The 19,426-nt window shown below is 37.2% G+C and overlaps 1 protein-coding gene across 2 annotated transcripts in view; it reads right to left on the reverse strand.

Moving 5' to 3' along the window:
• Positions 1–3,556: 3,556 nt before the first annotated feature.
• Positions 3,557–19,426, reverse strand: part of LOC145979784 (pancreatic triacylglycerol lipase-like) — a 173,732-nt gene continuing 157,862 nt past the window's right edge. For both annotated transcript variants that reach the window (XM_083112764.1, XM_083112765.1), the window contains exons 9-12: positions 16,619–16,751; positions 13,009–13,135; positions 10,928–11,131; positions 3,557–7,842 (exon numbers count right to left, since the gene is read on the reverse strand). In XM_083112764.1, coding sequence (XP_082968890.1) covers positions 7,743–7,842; positions 10,928–11,131; positions 13,009–13,135; positions 16,619–16,751 — 564 coding nt within the window. In that variant the 3' untranslated portion in view covers positions 3,557–7,742. The remainder of the gene's footprint in view (positions 7,843–10,927; positions 11,132–13,008; positions 13,136–16,618; positions 16,752–19,426) is intronic.

Here is a 19,426-nt window from a genome sequence, read left to right on the forward strand (position 1 = left end):
AACCTGCTCATTTTGGCGATATAGTGTTTTAGGTAGAACTTAAAACCTTCGCCATGCAATGTTTTGGGCGCGCGACAACTATTTACAATGGAGTTGTTTAGTAGGTTTGCGGCCTTAAGTTTTGGTGAAATGTATTGGAAAAGAAAGATATTAGACTAAACATCGAAGATCTTCGGAATTACTATAACAATGCAAACAGTGCTTGCATATCTTAACTACTGCTTACTTTTCCCCAATACAGAAGCTAAACGAAAGGAATACGTCGTCCCTCCGTCGCTATCGGCATTCTCCGAATGCTGCCATCTGTTGAGTATTCTTTCGGAAGGGCACGTGCTCCGATTCCCAGTTCCCCCTTTGGTTTCTCTCGGCTCCTTCGGTGGAGCTACAACACAGGAAGAATACAGCAGAGGGAGTTCACAGCGCCAGATGTGCCCCGAGCTCTCCCTGCCTAACCTGGTGAGCTTTTCTTGTCAACAGTCGGGGAAATTGGGAAATTTGAAGAATTGTGAAGACTTTGTGAACGAGAAAAGCTGCTTTGTAAAATAAGTATATTGAAATGTAGTGCTTTATTTTGCAGAAAAAAAAAACAAATTGAAAATTTTCCGTTTTCGGTTGGGTGTTCACGTGCTACGTGAACCCCCTTCAGGCCACGCCTCTGGATATAATCCCGCGGGAAAAAGTCGAGGGAGGTTATGCCTGGCGATTGTTTCCTGTCAGGAAAACGCCATTTTCAGTACCAGCGATTCGCGATTGAAATTACCAGATATACCATCTGGTGGAATTTTCAGGAACTACTCTATGTACGTAGGATACGTTGTGTTGAAGTCGTTTAAAGCATGGGGAATGTGTGAAAGAGTAAGGTCTACTTCCCCCCTCTAAATCGTTTTATGGGTCAGAAGAAATGAAAAGGTTTTCATGTGTTTCCACCCCTTGGAATCAACAAAATTAAATTTGTAAATAAATCGGGGAAAACAGAATTGATTGACAGAAGATTGGCATGGGGGGATAATATTGAAATGCGGAAAGGAAATTTCGAAGAATGCACGAGTCTGTTCACTTTATTTTCCGAGAGTTGAAGAAGAAAATCGAATTGCTAATGTTGCCGTTTCATTTAGTAAGTCCCTTTTCAGTGAAGATAACCTCGATGAAATTGTTAATTCTATTATTATTATCCTGTGTTATTATTAAACCAGCCTGCCTCTTTGGAGGATGAACTGCAACGGTATGTTTACATTTTCTCCTGCACAAGCTTTGCAATACAGGTGAATTGCTTTATTTTCAAATCATTTCCGAGAGCCCACTTACAACCTGAGGGGCAGATGAAACAGCACTGCTTTGAAGAACAAGTGCGCGTGTGTGTGTGTATATATATATATATATATATATATATATATATATATATATATATATATGCTTTTTCTTCTTTGTTCTATTAATTTCAGTGGCCACTGCCACCATATTATACATTAGTTTCGTCTGTGTTTTCTGTATTTTTTTTTGCCTATCATAATTAAATGCTTCGTTCTCAGCATAGCTTCTTCACCTTATACGGTAGTTCCTGGAATTCACATTGCATGCTCAATATTTAAAAATATCGCGTAATTTAAACGTTTCTTCCATACCTGCCATGACAACACGCTGCTATTACGTACTACTACTGTAAACAAAGATTTATCCTACATACAGCGGCCATGTTGGAAGCGACACTAGCGCTCATGTGGTAATTTTAATCGCGAATTGCAGCGCCTTCTATTCCCAACTCAGCCTCTCCACGGAACGAAGAGAAAAATTATAAGTTTCTCTTTCTATTGGCACAAGCCATGCAGCTGTGACTGTAATAGTTTCTTTGCAATAAACCTTTGTAATGTTGGAAATACTTTATGGCCATCCTGTGCGTAAGTATTGACAAGCAAATTGTCCATCACTATGTTTATTCACTTTGTTTTACCCAACGAGAGCATGGAGAACTGGAACAAAACATCAAACACTGCTAACAACCTCTGCACCAGCATACTCAGAAATCAATGCAGAAAATATAATAAAAATTGTCATAAACAATTTGTTGAGCAATACATGTGCATCCCAATGTACAGGGTGCGAAATCCTGAGGGGACAGGGGGATTTCCCCACACCAACAATCTTTCCTTTAAATCTCCCCCCACCAAAAATTTCCGGGGAGAGAGTTTTTGTTATAACAAACAAAATATAAGCAATTTCTTTTGATTTAAATATACTTTACTAAGAATAATACCGAAAAAACACACTAAGTAGTGTGGTTGTGAGTGTTGAATGCTTTCTCTCTCTCTTAAGAGATCATTAACAGATCTAATTACACCTACAATAAAAGTAAAACAGTAATGCAAGACAATAATAAGTATGAAATTTTTTTGATTTGTATTAACATAAAGCAAGAACTAAATAAAAACTTATACATAATGAAACCATGAAATTATTTCATAATTTATTGACATCTTTAACCAGTTAGTAAAGAAATTAGTTTGCTGCTTTTTTATATATATATATATATATATATATATATATATATTGAATAAAAATAATAATGTACCTTCAATTATTTAGTAATTTATTTTTACATTTAATAACATTATAAGTATATATGAAATTTATATACGAGGGTCATCCAGAAAATAACGACCGTTTGGTTATACAAAATGAAAAACACAATATTTATTGGAAAAAACAATTCTGTAATATACCTGAAGCTTCCTTCACGTCTCTACATAATCACCTCCTACATTTTAACATTTGTCGTATCTGGGCACGAGCTTCAGAATTCCCATGTTATACTCTTCTGCCGCCAGTTCATTAAGGTCATGGCAACCGTCTTTTGGGATCGTAATGGTGTTCTTTTGGTGGATTTTATGCCAAAAGGCACTACGATCAATGCAAATCGTTATTGTGAGAAACTAAGAAAACTACGGCGAGCCATCCAAAACAGGAGGCGAGGAATGCTTTTTTGGAGGAATTGTGCTTCTGCACGACAATGCCCGCCCTCACACTGCTGGTGCAACTCAAGAATTGCTGGATCAATTCGGATGGGAAATTTTTGATCGTCCACCCTATAGTCCGGACCTTGCTCCTAGCGATTTCCACCTTTCCCTAAGCTGAAAGCGTTTCTGGGCGGTAAACGTTTTGGAAGTGAAGAAGAGTTGGAGAATGCAGTGACCACCTGGCTTAATGACCTGGCGGCGGAAGAGTATAACATGGGAATTCTGAAGCTCGTGCTCAGATACGACAAATGTTAAATGTAGGAGGTGATTATGTAGAGAAGTGAAGGAAGCTTCAGGTATATTACAGAATTGTTTTTCCCAATAAATATTGTATTTTTTTTTCATTTTGTTTAACCAAACGGTATTTATTTTCTGGATGACCCTCGCACATGTGTAGGCTACGTGGAGGTGAGCCTCTAGATTAAGATCATTCTCTCCCCACCAATCTTCAATGATTTCTCACCCTGCCATTGTACCAGACGTTCAGAAGGGGGCCAGATGCATCAGCTGGCTTATAAAGATTAATACGAAATAATATACCAATACATATACATAAAAAATATTTATTTACAAGTATATACAGGATAAAAGTATTGACATTGATATGAATCAAATTATGGTATTGTAACACGTGCAACGTATATCAACACCAATTAAACTATGAGATCCTACTCCAGATAGCTTTGCTATTTTTTCCGCAGGAAATCTAACAAACAATTAACACCTTGATGTACAGTATATTCATAACATCCATACATAACACAAAGTGTAAATTTTCTACAACTAAAAGTATCACATTTTTACATGAATTAATAACAATGGTATTTATATTTCAGGTATACACGTGCGCAGTTATTCATTATATTATTTAGAATAGTCGGTAAATGCGCAAGTCTCTATTTGCAATATATACTTCACAAATATTTTAACTCACTAACACACACACTATAACTTACAAATGAAACTACTTATGTTAAACTATGTAAGCTGTGATGTCTAAATTTTATGTGTAATTATATCAAAAGCATAATGCTAAACCTTGCTAATTTGTGCATACAAAAGATTATGTGTGTTGTTCACAAAAAAGTTTTGGTATATTTTACACCTACAGATTGCATATTTACGAACATTAATGCCTCAAAATTGCATTGGCAGCAGATGAAGCGATATCTGCACATAGCGACGTAACAGTGTTTATAAAAACAAATCATAATGTACAAAATTATTGAACTTCTTAACATTTGCATTCATCTCCATAAAACCACTGTGCTGAAAAATCACCATTTTGCAGGTAAATTATGGAAGCGTTCTTGAACGCCTAAGACACTATTTTCATCGTTCTGCATTTGTTTTACATTATGTATTGGTTGCTTAAAAATTATATTTGTCAAATTATATTTCACATTAATTTTCTATCCCTATGATAGAAGTATATGTGAACATATTACAAGATACTAAAATCTCACACATGTGAAGCAACTTTGAATACGAGTTTGTCCAACATAACTGCGTTCATGAAGCAATGAAAATTGCAATAAGGTACACTTTGGCTACTATAAATTATCACACAAATATAAGATATTCGGAGAGCATATTTTATATGTTTATTCGCATGCAGCATAATATTTTGAAGCTAGTAGCTCAGCTACCTATAAATCATTTATGTTTACAAAAAATAAACCCTTTTATATTCTGGTGTGTGCATGTATATAGAGTGCTATTAAAATATATATTTGTAAAAGATAAGACCACATTTATCATCAAAGTATTTTTGACAATTAAATACCATCAATTTATAGTATGCATTAATACATACATATTGATGCATATATATCAGCATTTCTATTTCCATTTCCATTAATGGCCAAAAAATATAACTTATTCATTTACTATTTATTAACTGAACATGACTTTTACCTATATGAGATGTGTTACTGCACATATAGCTTAAATTATTATCTTTCACATACACTTTACATGTATCAATATCACAAGACTTTCTGTGAAGAACTAACAAATATATATATGAAGGGTACAGGGGAAAAAAGATGAATGTCACAAAATCACAAAAAATGATATTTTGCTTCCTTGATATTAAAGGCAGTCCACACTAACGGTTAAAATGTCAAAACAGGCTAAAAGTGCTGAGAGAGACATATTTAATGAAGATTTTAAAAAAACGTGTGCAGGGGAAAAACTATAGATGTCCTAGGCTTACAGGGCAAAAATGATGATTGTCCATCCATTGTGTAGGAATAGATCGTCGCGTACGATACGGATTCATTGCGCAATATAACAACAACAGCCTTTACTTGACAGACACATTGTCGTCTCAGTTCTGACATTGTCAGTTTGAATACAGGTTTTGTTGGTTTCACATGAGTGACCCAGAAGTGGATGATAACTTTGGGAGAACAAAGGGTGAGTGATGTTAGAAAGAAAATGCTGTGCAGTACTCATGAAACAGGGACAGACTGCAAGTGCTCTCGTTTGAAAAGCTTTGCGGTGATACCTCCTACAGAAAGAAATAACATATTTGTGCAATTTAAGAGAATGGACAATTATAATTCACAAAACTGTTATCTAGGGGGTTTAATTACTGTTAACGATGTTTCACGCAGAAGGCCAAGACAAAATCAGGATGACGCCAATTTACATACACATTCATACAGTTACAAAGTCCGTGTACTTAGAGGTGGAGTAATGGCTGAGTTACCTGTTTATTACAAGGCATCCGTGAGCTTCAGATTGTACTCACTCAACCAACTCAATTAGTACTACACAGGAACACATATAACGGCGCTTGGTCTTCAAGTGTGACAACACTTGAAAAATGCAAGAGAAACATCCAGCCTTATTTAGAAGAAGCTGAATTTGTGTATCCATCAAGAAAATATGATATGGCACTTCCAATTTCTCTTGAAAAATATAAAGACTTGCAAGACTTGAAGAAATTCTGTGGAAAATATGCAAGAAAGTTCTATGAACTTCCTCATTGTGACCAATGAGTGACTTTATGAATTTGCATTTTGTTCGTGTATTTCACAAAGCATTCATATTCTTTATTGAGGTATTTACAATTCAAATGGAGATTCATCTTCTTTTGCTTTTTTTTCTGTGCGAATAATGGACATTCATCATTTTTCACCTGCAAAATGTGCATTAAGAACGAATTTTGCCAAAAATGTGTTCTTCGTCTTTACATTATTAGACACACTGTTATATCATTAGTTAAACAATATAATGCTTCAGATTATGTAAAAATTTCATACAGTGCTAAGCCATATTGTAGATGTAAGAGCGTTTCAAACATTAAAATTCATTTAACTCCATTCAAGTTTCTTGTGACATTCATCTTTTTTCCCCTGTACCCTTCATATATATAAGTACATTTAAAAACACTAAAAAACATGGAATTGTGTAGTCAGTTTTAACAATTATTTTTGTTCCAGTCATTCAGTCTTTAAAGCTTAAGAAAAGTAGAAGTTAATATTTGTCTCTCAAATGCGCAAAATTGCCAGTAGGATATATTTTAAAGACAAGAATTGTATCATAAGTTCTATCTCTTACCCTATCACAATTTTTGTACTTTAGAAGACTAATGCATTTTAATGGCTTCTGTATAAATTCAAACGATCAACCAACAAGGGAAGAGGCTATCTAGCATAGGCAGACCTTTAGACATGTTTGATCTCACAGACTGTCACGAGTATGTGCAATGTCTGATGTACAAGCAGCCTGTGCAATGCTATTCAGAATATTGTATATACTGGTAGAATTGTACCCTACGGACAATGGTATGGAGTCATACGATGCTTTTATTTCTGTTGTATGTATTGTGTTCTCTTTCCTTGCCTTACTCCGTTTTGGTATAGTGTCAGAAGTGCAACTAATCACACCACAGTGTATATTCATGCTGCGCATTGTACAGTCGGGAGCCAATTGTTGTCCTTAATGAATCATGAAAACATACCCAAAATTCCCAACATTTTTTTGATTTTTTGAGAGACAAGATGCAAGGTTGTTTTGCAGGATAAATTGTACATGACAGAAATTTCAGTATATTTTTCAGTAAGTCCCTAAGAATCGCAAATTACTCATGACAGATATTTTTCCTGCATATTATCTGACCTGGCCGGCAGGACTTGCTCAACTAGGGGTTGAAATTTACATGGAGTTTTCTGTAGTCCTCGTCTTCTCGGCGACTCTAGCGACATCTAATAAAAATGGGAACGAGTTAATACTAAACCAGACTGTATGACATCACCAAAAACAGTGACACCAACCGTAATAAACAATTACTGGCTCTAGCTAAATTGAATGTTTTTGTTTTCTTCATATATACTGGAAGGCAGGAAGATCTCCAGAACTTAGCAATAAAACCTTTGCAGATGTGCTCAACTCCTGCGACGAATTCTACCTAGCTAGCATTGAACTGTTGCCTATGCATCAACCATCACACGCTACCATGCGACGGTCTGAGACTATCTATGCTTTTGTACCGTACAGAAATCTACCACAGCATAGTGTGTCTTCTTTCCTCATACTGAAGAATATATGCAAGAGTCAAGCGGATGCTAGGTAGCCACTTGGCGATCATCCTCTAAGAGTTGACATAGTACCATTTTGAAATAGTATGCTCACTGGCTGGCACCAAGCTCATCGAAATGCATGCATTCCTTTCGGAAATATTTAATCTTCATGGAGTTTCAGTCCATTCTGGTACCTCTGCTAGCAATCGTCGTAGAACACTGCGGATGACCTTGAAGCAATGTCTGCATAACCTTGTTTGCCGACGCTGCACAGCTTACTGGATTCGAGAGCCCTTTTACTGAAGAAGAAAACGAAACAAGAGGATTCAGCATGGTATTCAATTTACATGATTCGTACAAACATCACTAAGAATGGAAAAGCAGACAAACTAAAGAAGTTGGCCCAAAAGATATATAAAGTGACAGGAATTCCTGTTTATTATGCAGAACTCCTAACTAGAGTAAGGAAAGAATTGATCATGAGTAGATTACAAGATTCATGCGAGTACATAGGCGCCGACTCCATGGGGCTTAGGGGGGCTCGAGCCCCCCCAATGTTAATGATGTGTGGGCAGAGCCCCCAAATAATTTTGCTTAAGAGGATCTAATGTATTATTTTTCTTATCTTGTAAAGTTTACTCCGAATTGTGCCACATGAACTTAACTTTAAATACACATTTGAAATGTTCTAGACCATCAACTTTGGGGGGGCTGAGACCGCTAAACCATCAACTTTGGGGGGGTATGATCGGAGACAGCAAAACACATGACTTATTACTATATACTAAGTATATAATTATTATTTACTATTTTACATATATTAATCAGAGACATAATGAATTTAGCCAACGACTTGTTAAAGACTGTTTGGGAATCCCCTAAAAGAATGCAAATATTTAGGAATATTATTGATGTGAATGAGAAGGCTGGCCATACTGGACTGCGTCCACTTTGCCCTCGTCGGTGGACGTTGAGAGCCTCCAGTATGCAACAGATCTTAAGGAAGTATGAAAACCTTCTCAAATTTCTTGAGAAATTTTCTGAAGAAGATTCTACTGACGCAGCATTAAAATGTGCTGGATACCTGGAGACAATGCTTGACTTCAAGACATGTTTCTTTCTCTCCCTCTACTGCCATGTGATGGGTCCAATAGAAGAGGTAAACTGTAAGATTCAGTCTCCACGCATTGGTGCTACAGAAGTGGAATCAAAACTAAAATACTTGACTGACATCTTTCAAGAAAAGCGAATGAGTTTTGAGCAGTTCTGGCAGAAATGCACAGAGGGCAAATCGAGCCTCGTTGATGAGCCAGAATTGCCCCGGCAACGTCACGTCCCTAAGAGACTTGAAAATCCTGATGCTGCCAAACATCACAAGTTCTACACTCCAAAATAGTATTATAAATCAATATACACTGACGTGTGTGACACAGCAAAATCATGTGTTAATCAAGGACATGAATGTACAGGACTACAAAAAGTAACAGCCGTAGAGAAAGAATGCATCTCAGCGGTGAACAGTTATACAACAAACTTTCAGCAAACGCGAGAATTCTTTCGGCAAGATTTGGATGCCGATAGGCTCTCCTTACACATGTCCATGCTTGGTGATATCGCCAAACAGAAGAAAGTGGTTCTAACTACCATGCGTGACATAAGGAAGTTTCTTTTGGAAGACACCACCCTCCAGAAGACAAATTCATGATGGTCCTCCGCACTGTGCCAGTGACGACAGCCACAGCCGAAAGTTCATTCAGTGCTATTAGCCGACTAAAGACATATTTGAGATCTACAATGGGGCAGAAGAGATTAAGCAGCTTAGTGGTACTCCACATACATCAAACTGTGCTTGATAATTTGGACCTGAGACCGCTCGTTGATAAGTTCATAAAAAATAACCCACTGCGTAGAGCAACTTTTGCTTTATTTTTAAATCACGTTCATATGTTTTTGTCGTGTATGTCAATTCATATCTTAGTGTACATGCTATTTGTTTTTATTATTGCAAAATTAAATTTAAAAAGTAAAATATTGTAGCAAGAACAAAAAAGTAAACCCATTTTCCTGCGATTTGTGTTAGCATTTATGTAAATAATTAAATAAAACTGTTAAATATTCGTTATTTGCAACCCATCACATGTCTGTTGCGGACATTAAAACACACCCATGCCCTCGACGGGACTCGAACCCGAGACCTCTGGATCAAAGCAAGTTGAGTCGACCACCCAACACGCTCAGCTACCGAGGCCAACATAAAACTGTTAGGTTGGTCTCTTAATGTAAATACATACTTTCAATAAAAATGTTAATTGTTATCTAAAAAAAACAAATGAGCAGACACAAAAGACGTAAAGAAACTTTGAAACATTTTCTAAACGTTTTTCCTGTTAAATTTCATTTGCATGAGGAATATAATAGCTCCTTAAACATTGCTATATGAGGACGTAATTTTTATTTTTAAAAAAAGGGAGTGAGTTAGTCATTCATTCATTTATTTCAGTGATCAGAGCCCCCCCAATAATTTTGACAAGTCGGCGCCCCTGTGCGAGTATTACAATAGGAGATATATAGAGAATATGTAGTAATACACAGGACAAAGGCGTGGTATCAATTTAGTAATGGATCAGGAAATACAATAGTACTAGCTAATAAGTAGTCTTGAATCAGATCATTGAATACTCCATTTGCACAAACTGTATTTAAATTTAAGGAGGTTGCAGCTGTGTTACATTAGAGATGATGCTGGTCATTTAGTAGGTCTGTATGTGTATATATAAATGGAATTGCCTTACTATTTGGTACACATAGGACTACATAGAAATTTCAGCAAAGAATGCAGGCTCCACTGAGACTCGCATCCGGGTACCTGGGATACCGTTTCATTGCCCTACCAACTGATTGTTCACTAACTGAAGATTGACAATTGTTTGATAAGACACTTCTCCCACACACCCAGTGACGTGCCCAGAATTTTCGAAGGGAGAGGTTACGCATACTTTCTTCGTATTCAGCCCTCATTTTTCCATCTTTTCCTACCTTTGACGATATTATTTTAGGAATACTTGGCCAAGGGAGGATTATGACCCCATCCACACCCCCTACCCCTTGGGCACGCCACTGCCCACACCCATATTTTGTAAGCTTCAATGCAGCAATATAGACACTAAAAGCCCAAAACCTAGCGTTCCAATTTACTTATAATCATTATTATTATGACCAGACCAGAGCCTTGCCTAGAGATTTTTCATGTTCTGGTGTTTAATATCTGCATATTGCAACACTGTCGTTTCATTGTGTCATATTCTAGTTATACATTAACCTTTCGTACGCCATTACGCACAACAAATTTGTGTCACCTTGAAGGCAGTCCAGGGTTATACTTACCCTCTTTGATTTATATCCATCTCCGTGACTTCTACCCTGGAGACATAGAGGTGGTTGTTGCACCAGAAGAAACATAGAGAGCGTGGCTGTAGGACGTCCATGTCGTATTCCCAGTAGAAGTCAATCTTTCTCACTTTACCGATATCTACTGGATTTGTCACCACAAAGCTTCGAGTTTTCCCATGCTGTAAACGCACGTAGCCGCTGTAAAAACAACATAAAGCAATCATTTATGTACCTACACTGGTTTGTTGAAGTTCATTCTTACTTTTTCTGGATCTGTGTTTTGTTTACAGAGAAATGCAATGGAATTTTCGATCTAGGTTGGTGGTATAGTGGAACCACAAGGAAAGAAACCTGCGCAGAACCTCACCGCGCTGACGGGTTGGGGAAAGGACGGGGGGAAGGAGGCTTCAACGCGGCTCACGTCAGTGTTGCCAGACGTATTGATTTCTCGGGAGAATTCCTTAATAAACTATTGCTATGGAACCTCCAACGGCCTGCTCAAAAACACGTTTCTTGCTCATCTTACTTGAACATGGAGGGGAGAGATAGAGTGGAACTCCGCTCGGCCACGAAAAGTGCTGTTTGAACTGTGAAATTATGCCAAACGATACTCAATTGTGCTAGGACATTATTATTATTTTATTACTATTTTTAGATGGTTTTATTTTATCCCACCCGAAAATCTATTTCTATCTTAGTTATTTTACGTCGCTTTTGTGCCTCTACGGGTAAGTACGACAATATGGATGAATGAAAAACTGATGAAATGAATGAAGTGACACAAACACAGTGAAACGTCCTTGCCTTACTAGGTAGAAACACTGACTTCGTAGCGTGGGCAAATTATTTTATACATGTATGTATATATATGTGTGTATAGTGTGGGTGTTGTGTGTATTTCTAGCAGATGGGGAAGATAGGTGGCACCCTACCATAAGCGTTGCTATCTTGAATTATTGAGGAAGACATGCTGTCTAATTCAGCAAATATATTTCACATATTTAATGCATTTCTCATTATGGTGCAGGACGCGTGCCCACCCCTAGCGATAGCTGTACACCGAACACCATCAGAAGGCGAATTAATTTGTTACTGTTAGCATTCGACTTGAAAGATTGTGGAAAATGAATGTTGACATAAAAGTACCTATTATTTCAGACGTATGAGTTGATTTCAGTCACAGTAATTTACATCCATTATTATAATAGGGATGTAGGAACGTGATAATTTCAAACTCAAGTGGTGTTTTTCGAGAGAGCAACATTATTACGGGGTAATATGCCTCGTTTACCCGCCTGATAAAAATACATTGTTTCCCCCTCGCTGGAAAAAATCTGTGGACGTCCCCTTGCCCCCCAGTGCGCACGCCTATGCCGTCCCCGAGAACGTTGTTCATCCGCTACTATTAGATCATCGGATTTTGTAGCAGATCTTCTGGTTTCCCCAGGAACAATCTCCCGATTTTTCAAGTCTGACCTGGTAACACTGCTCCGAGCACCGATAACAGCAGGGAAGATGCGCGAACGCTTTTGACGGAAGGTTTTTTTCCTTGTGGTCGAGCTATACGTACCAAAGTCTCTCATTTGAAACCCTCCGCCAGGTGGCAGGTACATCGATTAAACGAATCATCATAATTACTTAATATTTAGCAATGACTTTGAATAAGGTGGTAAAATGTGTTTCTGTATCAAATTAGAAATTTATTGCAGCTATTTTTACACAGAATGAGATGAATAAAAAGAAAGAGGGGTTTGCGATTGCGGTTTCCGTAAGAACACAGAAGTTTCGAACAACTCGGTAGGTGACTCTAGTGTACGTTTCACATTCCCAGATTACACGTACTTTATAAGAAGTTTGATATCCTGTTTTATTCTTGAAAATGCTGTTGTACACATAAATTTAGTTTCAGATCGAATATAGCTGAGTACTCACTTAATTAAGGTTGTGATTGCTTGAGAACGTTGTCCTCGAGTATGACCACTTATTTTTGGATGTCAAGCGAGCTGCGGTAGTGTTGTGGGTACACAATGGCCCCACTTTTGAGAAAATGTATAAAATTCTTCTTAATTACTTACCTGGGAGTAAGGTCAACGTTCCTAACCACAGCTTTATCGCTGTGTATGGAGAGCTTCATGTAGCCTTGAACCCAGGACTCTGCTCTGGGAGGACGAGCGAGATCAACTGTTACTTTGTAATGCCTCCCTGAACGGAAAAAATACAATATTCATTATTTAGAGCCGAACATATCATCGCTTCAGATATATTCAGTGACTACTTATCCGTCACGTGTTTCGGAAATCTACTGCATATGCTATTCGTTGAATTGTAGAACTCTGAAATTTGGTGAATCCACTATGCAGACCATTTGGAAGAGGATGGCGATAAAAAAATAGTTCAATTTTCCGCCACCAGGTTGAAATGTGGAGCTGTATTTCCACGATGGGTTGTAATAATGACGTAAACTGCTCCAATTGGTTATGGATTTGCCTTTACCTTGCAATCTTGCAATAAACGAGAGATTATTTTCTCGCAACTTCAAGCCGCTAACAAATGTCTTTCTAATTAATAACTCGGCTAAATAACTTAACGTGAGTGCTGAACAAAAGTTTGGAAGTGATCACCATGCCATTAAATAAGATAGAACGTGCATTGCTGGTGAAGTTGTTTTATCAGAACGGTAGTAATAGTGCAGCTGCACGGCGAGGTTATCGTCATGCAAAAGGGCTTCGAAAGGGGCCCATGACGACGCATTGGTTAAGAAAGATGATGAAGAAATTTGAAGAGACTGGAGATCTGGGTGTTGCAGCAGGAAGGGGCCGCCGGCCGATTGCAGAGGTTGCCACCGAAGTGGCTGTGCACTGGCAGAAACCAACAATAAAGATTTGTACACCTGACATGTTTTTCAATATTTATTATTACAGCGCCACATTTCAACCTGGTGGCGGAAAATTGAACTATTTTTTTTATATATCGCCATCGTGTTTCCCATGGTCTGCATAGTGGATTCACCGAATTTCAGACTTCTACGAGGGCTACAGTGGGCTCTGAGTTGGGTAACTTTAATTCTGGCCACCCGGTACGTCTAAACCAGTGCTTGTCAACCGTCGTGCCGCGTTCTCCTGAAGTTGCCACTTGCAGCCCAAGCTGACAACCACCTGGAAAGATGGCCTTTCGTTCGGGGTTGACCAGCGATAAGAGGAAATCCTTTTACGACAGTGGTTTCGAGCGATCAAACGATCTAACTCTGAGGCACATTGCTTCCTGCCTCCAAATTTGAAAGCTGACGGACGGGCATCACTGTCAATTTAGTTTGCGAATCAATTTTGAATATTAAAATGTAAATAGTTTGATTATTTGAAATTTTTCGGTGTCCGAAATGGAAGATTCTAATGAAAGTCACCACTTACAAAATTAATTTAATGATATTGACCCGAGAAACTATATTCCTTTCCCGGATTCTCTGGAGTAAGAGAACGCGAACGCGTTCTGTGCGCATGTTGAAGGGTGTGCGCCTTGTCCAATGAACGCGCGGAGGGAAGGGGCATCCACGGGAGGGGGCGACTCGACTGCTTATTCGCGGTCCAGTAGTTCTGTAGTAAACATGTCAGCTCACAAGTCTAGGGGAACTCTGCATTCAGGAGAGTGCCTCATAGTGTTCAATGTGTTCGAGAACAACTTATTTGAAAAGTTTAAAACACATGGCTTTGTTTTTTTACAAATGTTTAAAACATTTAAAACAAAGTGTTTTAAACATGTTTTCAGACTTGTTTAGAACACATTTTGATACATGATGTTTCATAGTTTGTGGTTATTTGCATGTTTTTTGAAAATGTATGTTTAAATTTGTTTTAATTTTTTTCTGTTCTTCGTAACATCAAAAGACAAATAAACGTGCAATATTATTTGTGATTTGTGTAAAACAATACACTGGCCATTGTTAAGAATAAAAGAAGAAATTGGCAGCAGAAAGCGTTTTGCTTTACGGCCGTTACACCGCGCAGCACTTCGTTGCTTTCATCGCGCACCCTTCCCCACCTAGTCTGGCCCCGCCCACAAGCATTCCCCTCTGCGCGTCGCTACTCCAGAGAATCCGGAAAAGCAGTTTAAAAGAGTCCATTAAATCCGTTGTCAACTAATTTAAACCTTTTTTGTCAATAAACCTAGACATAATCGATCTAACATTCTCTCTATGATTATCTATTCCATAATTTATTTATTGATATTAAATTTGAAGGGCACATATTAATTAATGTATAAAGTTTAAAAATAATTAGTAAGCTCTTTACGAGTAAAATTGTTGGAATCAGGTCATCGACTTTTAAGAAAAACAAATTAACGGGCTCACGAAGGCTGAGAACCACTGGCTTAAACTGGACTGGACTGGAAAGCTAGTGAAGTAGTTGTGTGCGACGAGAATATATGAATAATCTGTCAAGGTTGTATCAGCTCATGGTAAAAATTTGTCAAAATATAGTATCTATTTTTACTAAAACATACCAAGATCTGTTTTGTTTTTATTTGAAACTTTGTCAAGATCTGGTTTCCTTTTATTACAAACTTTGTCAAGATCTGGTTTATTTTTCTTCGAAACATTGTCAAGATCTGGTTTCCTTTTATTACAAACTTTGTCAAGATCTGATTTACTTTTATTTCAAACTTTGTCAAGATCTGTTTTCTTTTTATTTCAAACGTTGTCAAGATCTGGTTTCTTTTTATTTCAAACTTTGTCAACATCTGGTTTCTCTTAATTTCAAACTATTTCAACATCTGGTTTCTTTTTATCTCAAACTTTGTTAAGATCTGGTTTATTTTAATTTCAAATTGTCAACATCTAGTCTCGTTTAATTTCAAACTTTCTCAAGATCTGGTTTCTTTTTATTTCAAACTTTGTCAAGATCTGGTTTCCTTTAATTTCAAACTATGTTAATATATTTCAAACTATGTCAATATCTGGTTTCATTTAATTTCAAACTTTGTCAAGATCTGGTTTATTTAAATTTCAAACTATGGCAACATCTGGTTTCGTTCTATTTCAAACTTTGTCAAGATCTGTTTTCCCTTTATTTGAAACTTTAACATCTGGTTTCCCTTTATTTGAAACTTTGTCAAGATCTGTTTTTTTCTTTATTTGATACTTTATCAAGATGTGGTTCCTTTATGCTTGAGAGTTTGCCAAGATGTGTGTATCCTTTTTTTTACTTGGAAATTTGTAAAAATCCGGTCCTTTTTCAATTGGATGCTTGCTTGTTTATATTTGGTTCACTTTAAGGTACTACAAGTTTGATACGTTCTGGTGTCTTGTTTAAATAGAAACTTGTCAAGGCCTAATTCCTCTTTACTCGTTACATAACATCTGGAGCCTTTTTACTGAAAATGTGTCAATGTCTATATTTTTGTAGGAAAATGCCAAGGTCAAATCCAAGTTCATAAACGTAAAATTATAAATATATGATTTTTTTTAATAATGAAAGTGAACCAAGAATGCTGATGTTCTACTCAAAACAGTGTCAAAAATGTTAATGTTAATGTGTTTTAGTGCTGAATATGCATATCGTTAATTAACAGCGTGCAAACTGCGAAGTGCCTTGCAGTGTTGCCAACCAACCATTCTCGTTACCATATTTTCACATAAATCGGCTTCTAATCTGCAACTATTCAAGATGAATGCATCCACATTATACTTACTGCAGTAAGGGTACTCTTTCCCTGTGGAAATAAAATACTTCCCGAGAGGCTTTGAGGGGAGGGGCATTGAGTCCGAGTGAAGCCCCATGATGGCACAGCTGGTTGAGTTGCCCTTACAGGAGAAGCATTTCCCCTGAAAGACAATAGATTTTTACAGATATACGAAATTCTAACAAGAATATGAAATTATTAGTAACTACAATAAAAATCCTGCAACTTGAACCTTAAAATGAATTTATCTAAGTGGGGGTTCAATAAATTGTAACGTCCATTTCATTAACTGAAAAACGACACTGTTAAAAATGTGGTTAAAGTAACGTACGCAGTAGAGGAGCTGATGGAGGTAGAGCCCCTCCCTAAATTCTGAAAAAAATGAAAGCAGTAAAGAATTCCCTTTAAAATTACTCCCGATTAATATTTTTGTCTTTGAACAACTTTTAAAATGGTTAGAAATGGGAATTACGAAATATTTTATAGTGTAGCCCGCCCATACCTATCCTCTTTTACAGTTCCAGCCCCCTACAAAAAAAACCCTGCCTACGCTAATGCATAATATGACGCTCCTTTTGATGTTAGTGAGGATTTATTACTGAGCACAGTCTTTGGTGTCCTGTTGCACATTTGGCTGCTAAACAACATCATGTATAACACTCCATTAGGTTTTCTGTTGCAACAATTATGATGACTATTTTTGTTGACAAATCACTGTAAAAAGTTGAGTCGATAAATTATGGTCTAAGATCGTGAATTCCCCTTGTCATCCAACAACTGTAAAGCTGGCTTTACACGAAAGCATATCCTCTAACTTTTTTGCTAGCATAAATGCTACGCAAATGCTTCCAACAATCTTGTAACAAATAGTACTTTGCACGAAAGCATTTTATGGAACATTACGGTTAGCTGTTTCAATTACAATGTATCGAGTTACACCGTCAATGCTGCGTGCACGGTGTTTACAATTGAAAATGCTAAAATATTCTTCCATACGTGTACAGTAAACGTTGTGAAGTATATATTTAACCAGCGCCATTCTTCTCTACCTAAAACCATTTAATACGAAGCGATATTCCTCTCGGTTGAATAGTTATCGTCGTTTCAAAGTGTGAAGTGATACATTGTTAACATCTCACGCAGCCACCATTACAACTGCACTCGTGACTTAGAGGACGCTTCTGATTGGTTACGCTACGAAAAATGATTCGGACCGAGCCTATCCTTGAGAAATGTCATGAAATATGCCATGGCATCTGAAATGCCATAACAAATCTCACTTTATACGGTAGCTTTTTGGTCATGGCATAAATATTGCAAAAAAATGCTAAGGAAAATGCTTTCGTCTAAAGCGGGTGTAAGAAACTGACCGTGACACTTGTTTTAAGTATTAACGACTATTTCATATCTAATTAATGGAAATTTAATTTAATATACAGAACTGCAGTTTACAATGTTGTTATTCATGATGAAATATTAATATTTAAATTTGGAAGTTTTGTCTCAGTGGTGTGCTGTAGGCTTATGTATACAGTACGATCCATGAGTATTACCGTGCAAATGGTCCATCACCATGTTCCTGCACTTTATTTGACCCAATAAGAACTTCAAGAATTAAAAGAAAACTCAAAACAGGCTGTTGACAACTTCTGGACCAGCAAAAAAAAAAAAAGCAATCACTTAAAAACACACAGGATGTAAGAGAAAAATTATTGAAAATAGTCGTGGACAATTTGCACGGTAATACTCATAGATCCCACTGTACAGGTGCGGCATTTATCGTTTCCCATTTTCAAAATATAATAACTGATTTATTGTACATAGAATTTATATGAAATTAACAATGTTAATCACGTTATAGTCTTGGATTTACAGTTCAGACCTTACTTTTTTTTAATATTAGGAATCGCATTTGTTAAGCCAGTCTCACACGGCAGTTAGGTACGTCCTCACATCTCCATGGACTTCTAGCTTCGTTACTTAACGATCGTGTGAGAGCTTTCTCTTATTCAGTTCCCGACAGAATTAGAAACCGTCTCTAAATCCATCGTTAATACCATAGAACTACCAATCAGAATTGAGGAACACACTTGCAGATGAAATAGGAAGTAGTAGAAGAAGAAAAGCAATAGGCCGTAGCATTTCTTATCATAACCAATCAGAAACGACCTCTAGGTCACGAGTGCAGTTGTAATGGCGGCCGCGTGAGATGTAAACAATGTATCACTTCACATTTTTAAAAGACGATAACTTTTCAACCGAGAGGAATAACGTTTCGTATAAACCGCTATTAGGTACAAAAGCAATGGCACTGCTTAAATATATACTTTACAACGTTTACTGTACACGTATGGAAGAATATTTTAGTTGTTTCAAATGTAAACACCGCGCACTCATCATATTTGGTGTAACTCGACGTGCCATTCATGCTGTATATGTTATACATTGTAATCGCAAAAGCTAGCCGAAATGCTAGTGTGTCCGTAAAGTGGTATATCAACATATGTTATACACCCACATTCACTGCTAAGGGTTACATGTGCTACATTTTTCAACAGTGCCAATGTTATTATCTTATTCTTTTAAGAGAAAACATTATATTCCCAAATCTTCAGCAGTTATTAGCATCTAAACTTGCGAAGTGGTATACTGTGTTTGTGCAGTAGCCATTTTTAAAGATGCGATTTTAAGGATCATGTGAGACCCGTTTTGCTGTCTTCCCGAACTGAAGAGGTAAAAAAAACTAATGGTAGTTTCGAGTCGGTCGTTGGTCGCAAAGTGAGTACCTACTTAACCACCGTGTGAGACTGGCTTTAG

The sequence above is a fragment of the Lepisma saccharinum genome, chromosome 26 (genome assembly GCF_977018435.1).
Source record: "Lepisma saccharinum chromosome 26, izLepSacc3.1, whole genome shotgun sequence".
NCBI lineage: Eukaryota > Metazoa > Arthropoda > Insecta > Zygentoma > Lepismatidae > Lepisma > Lepisma saccharinum.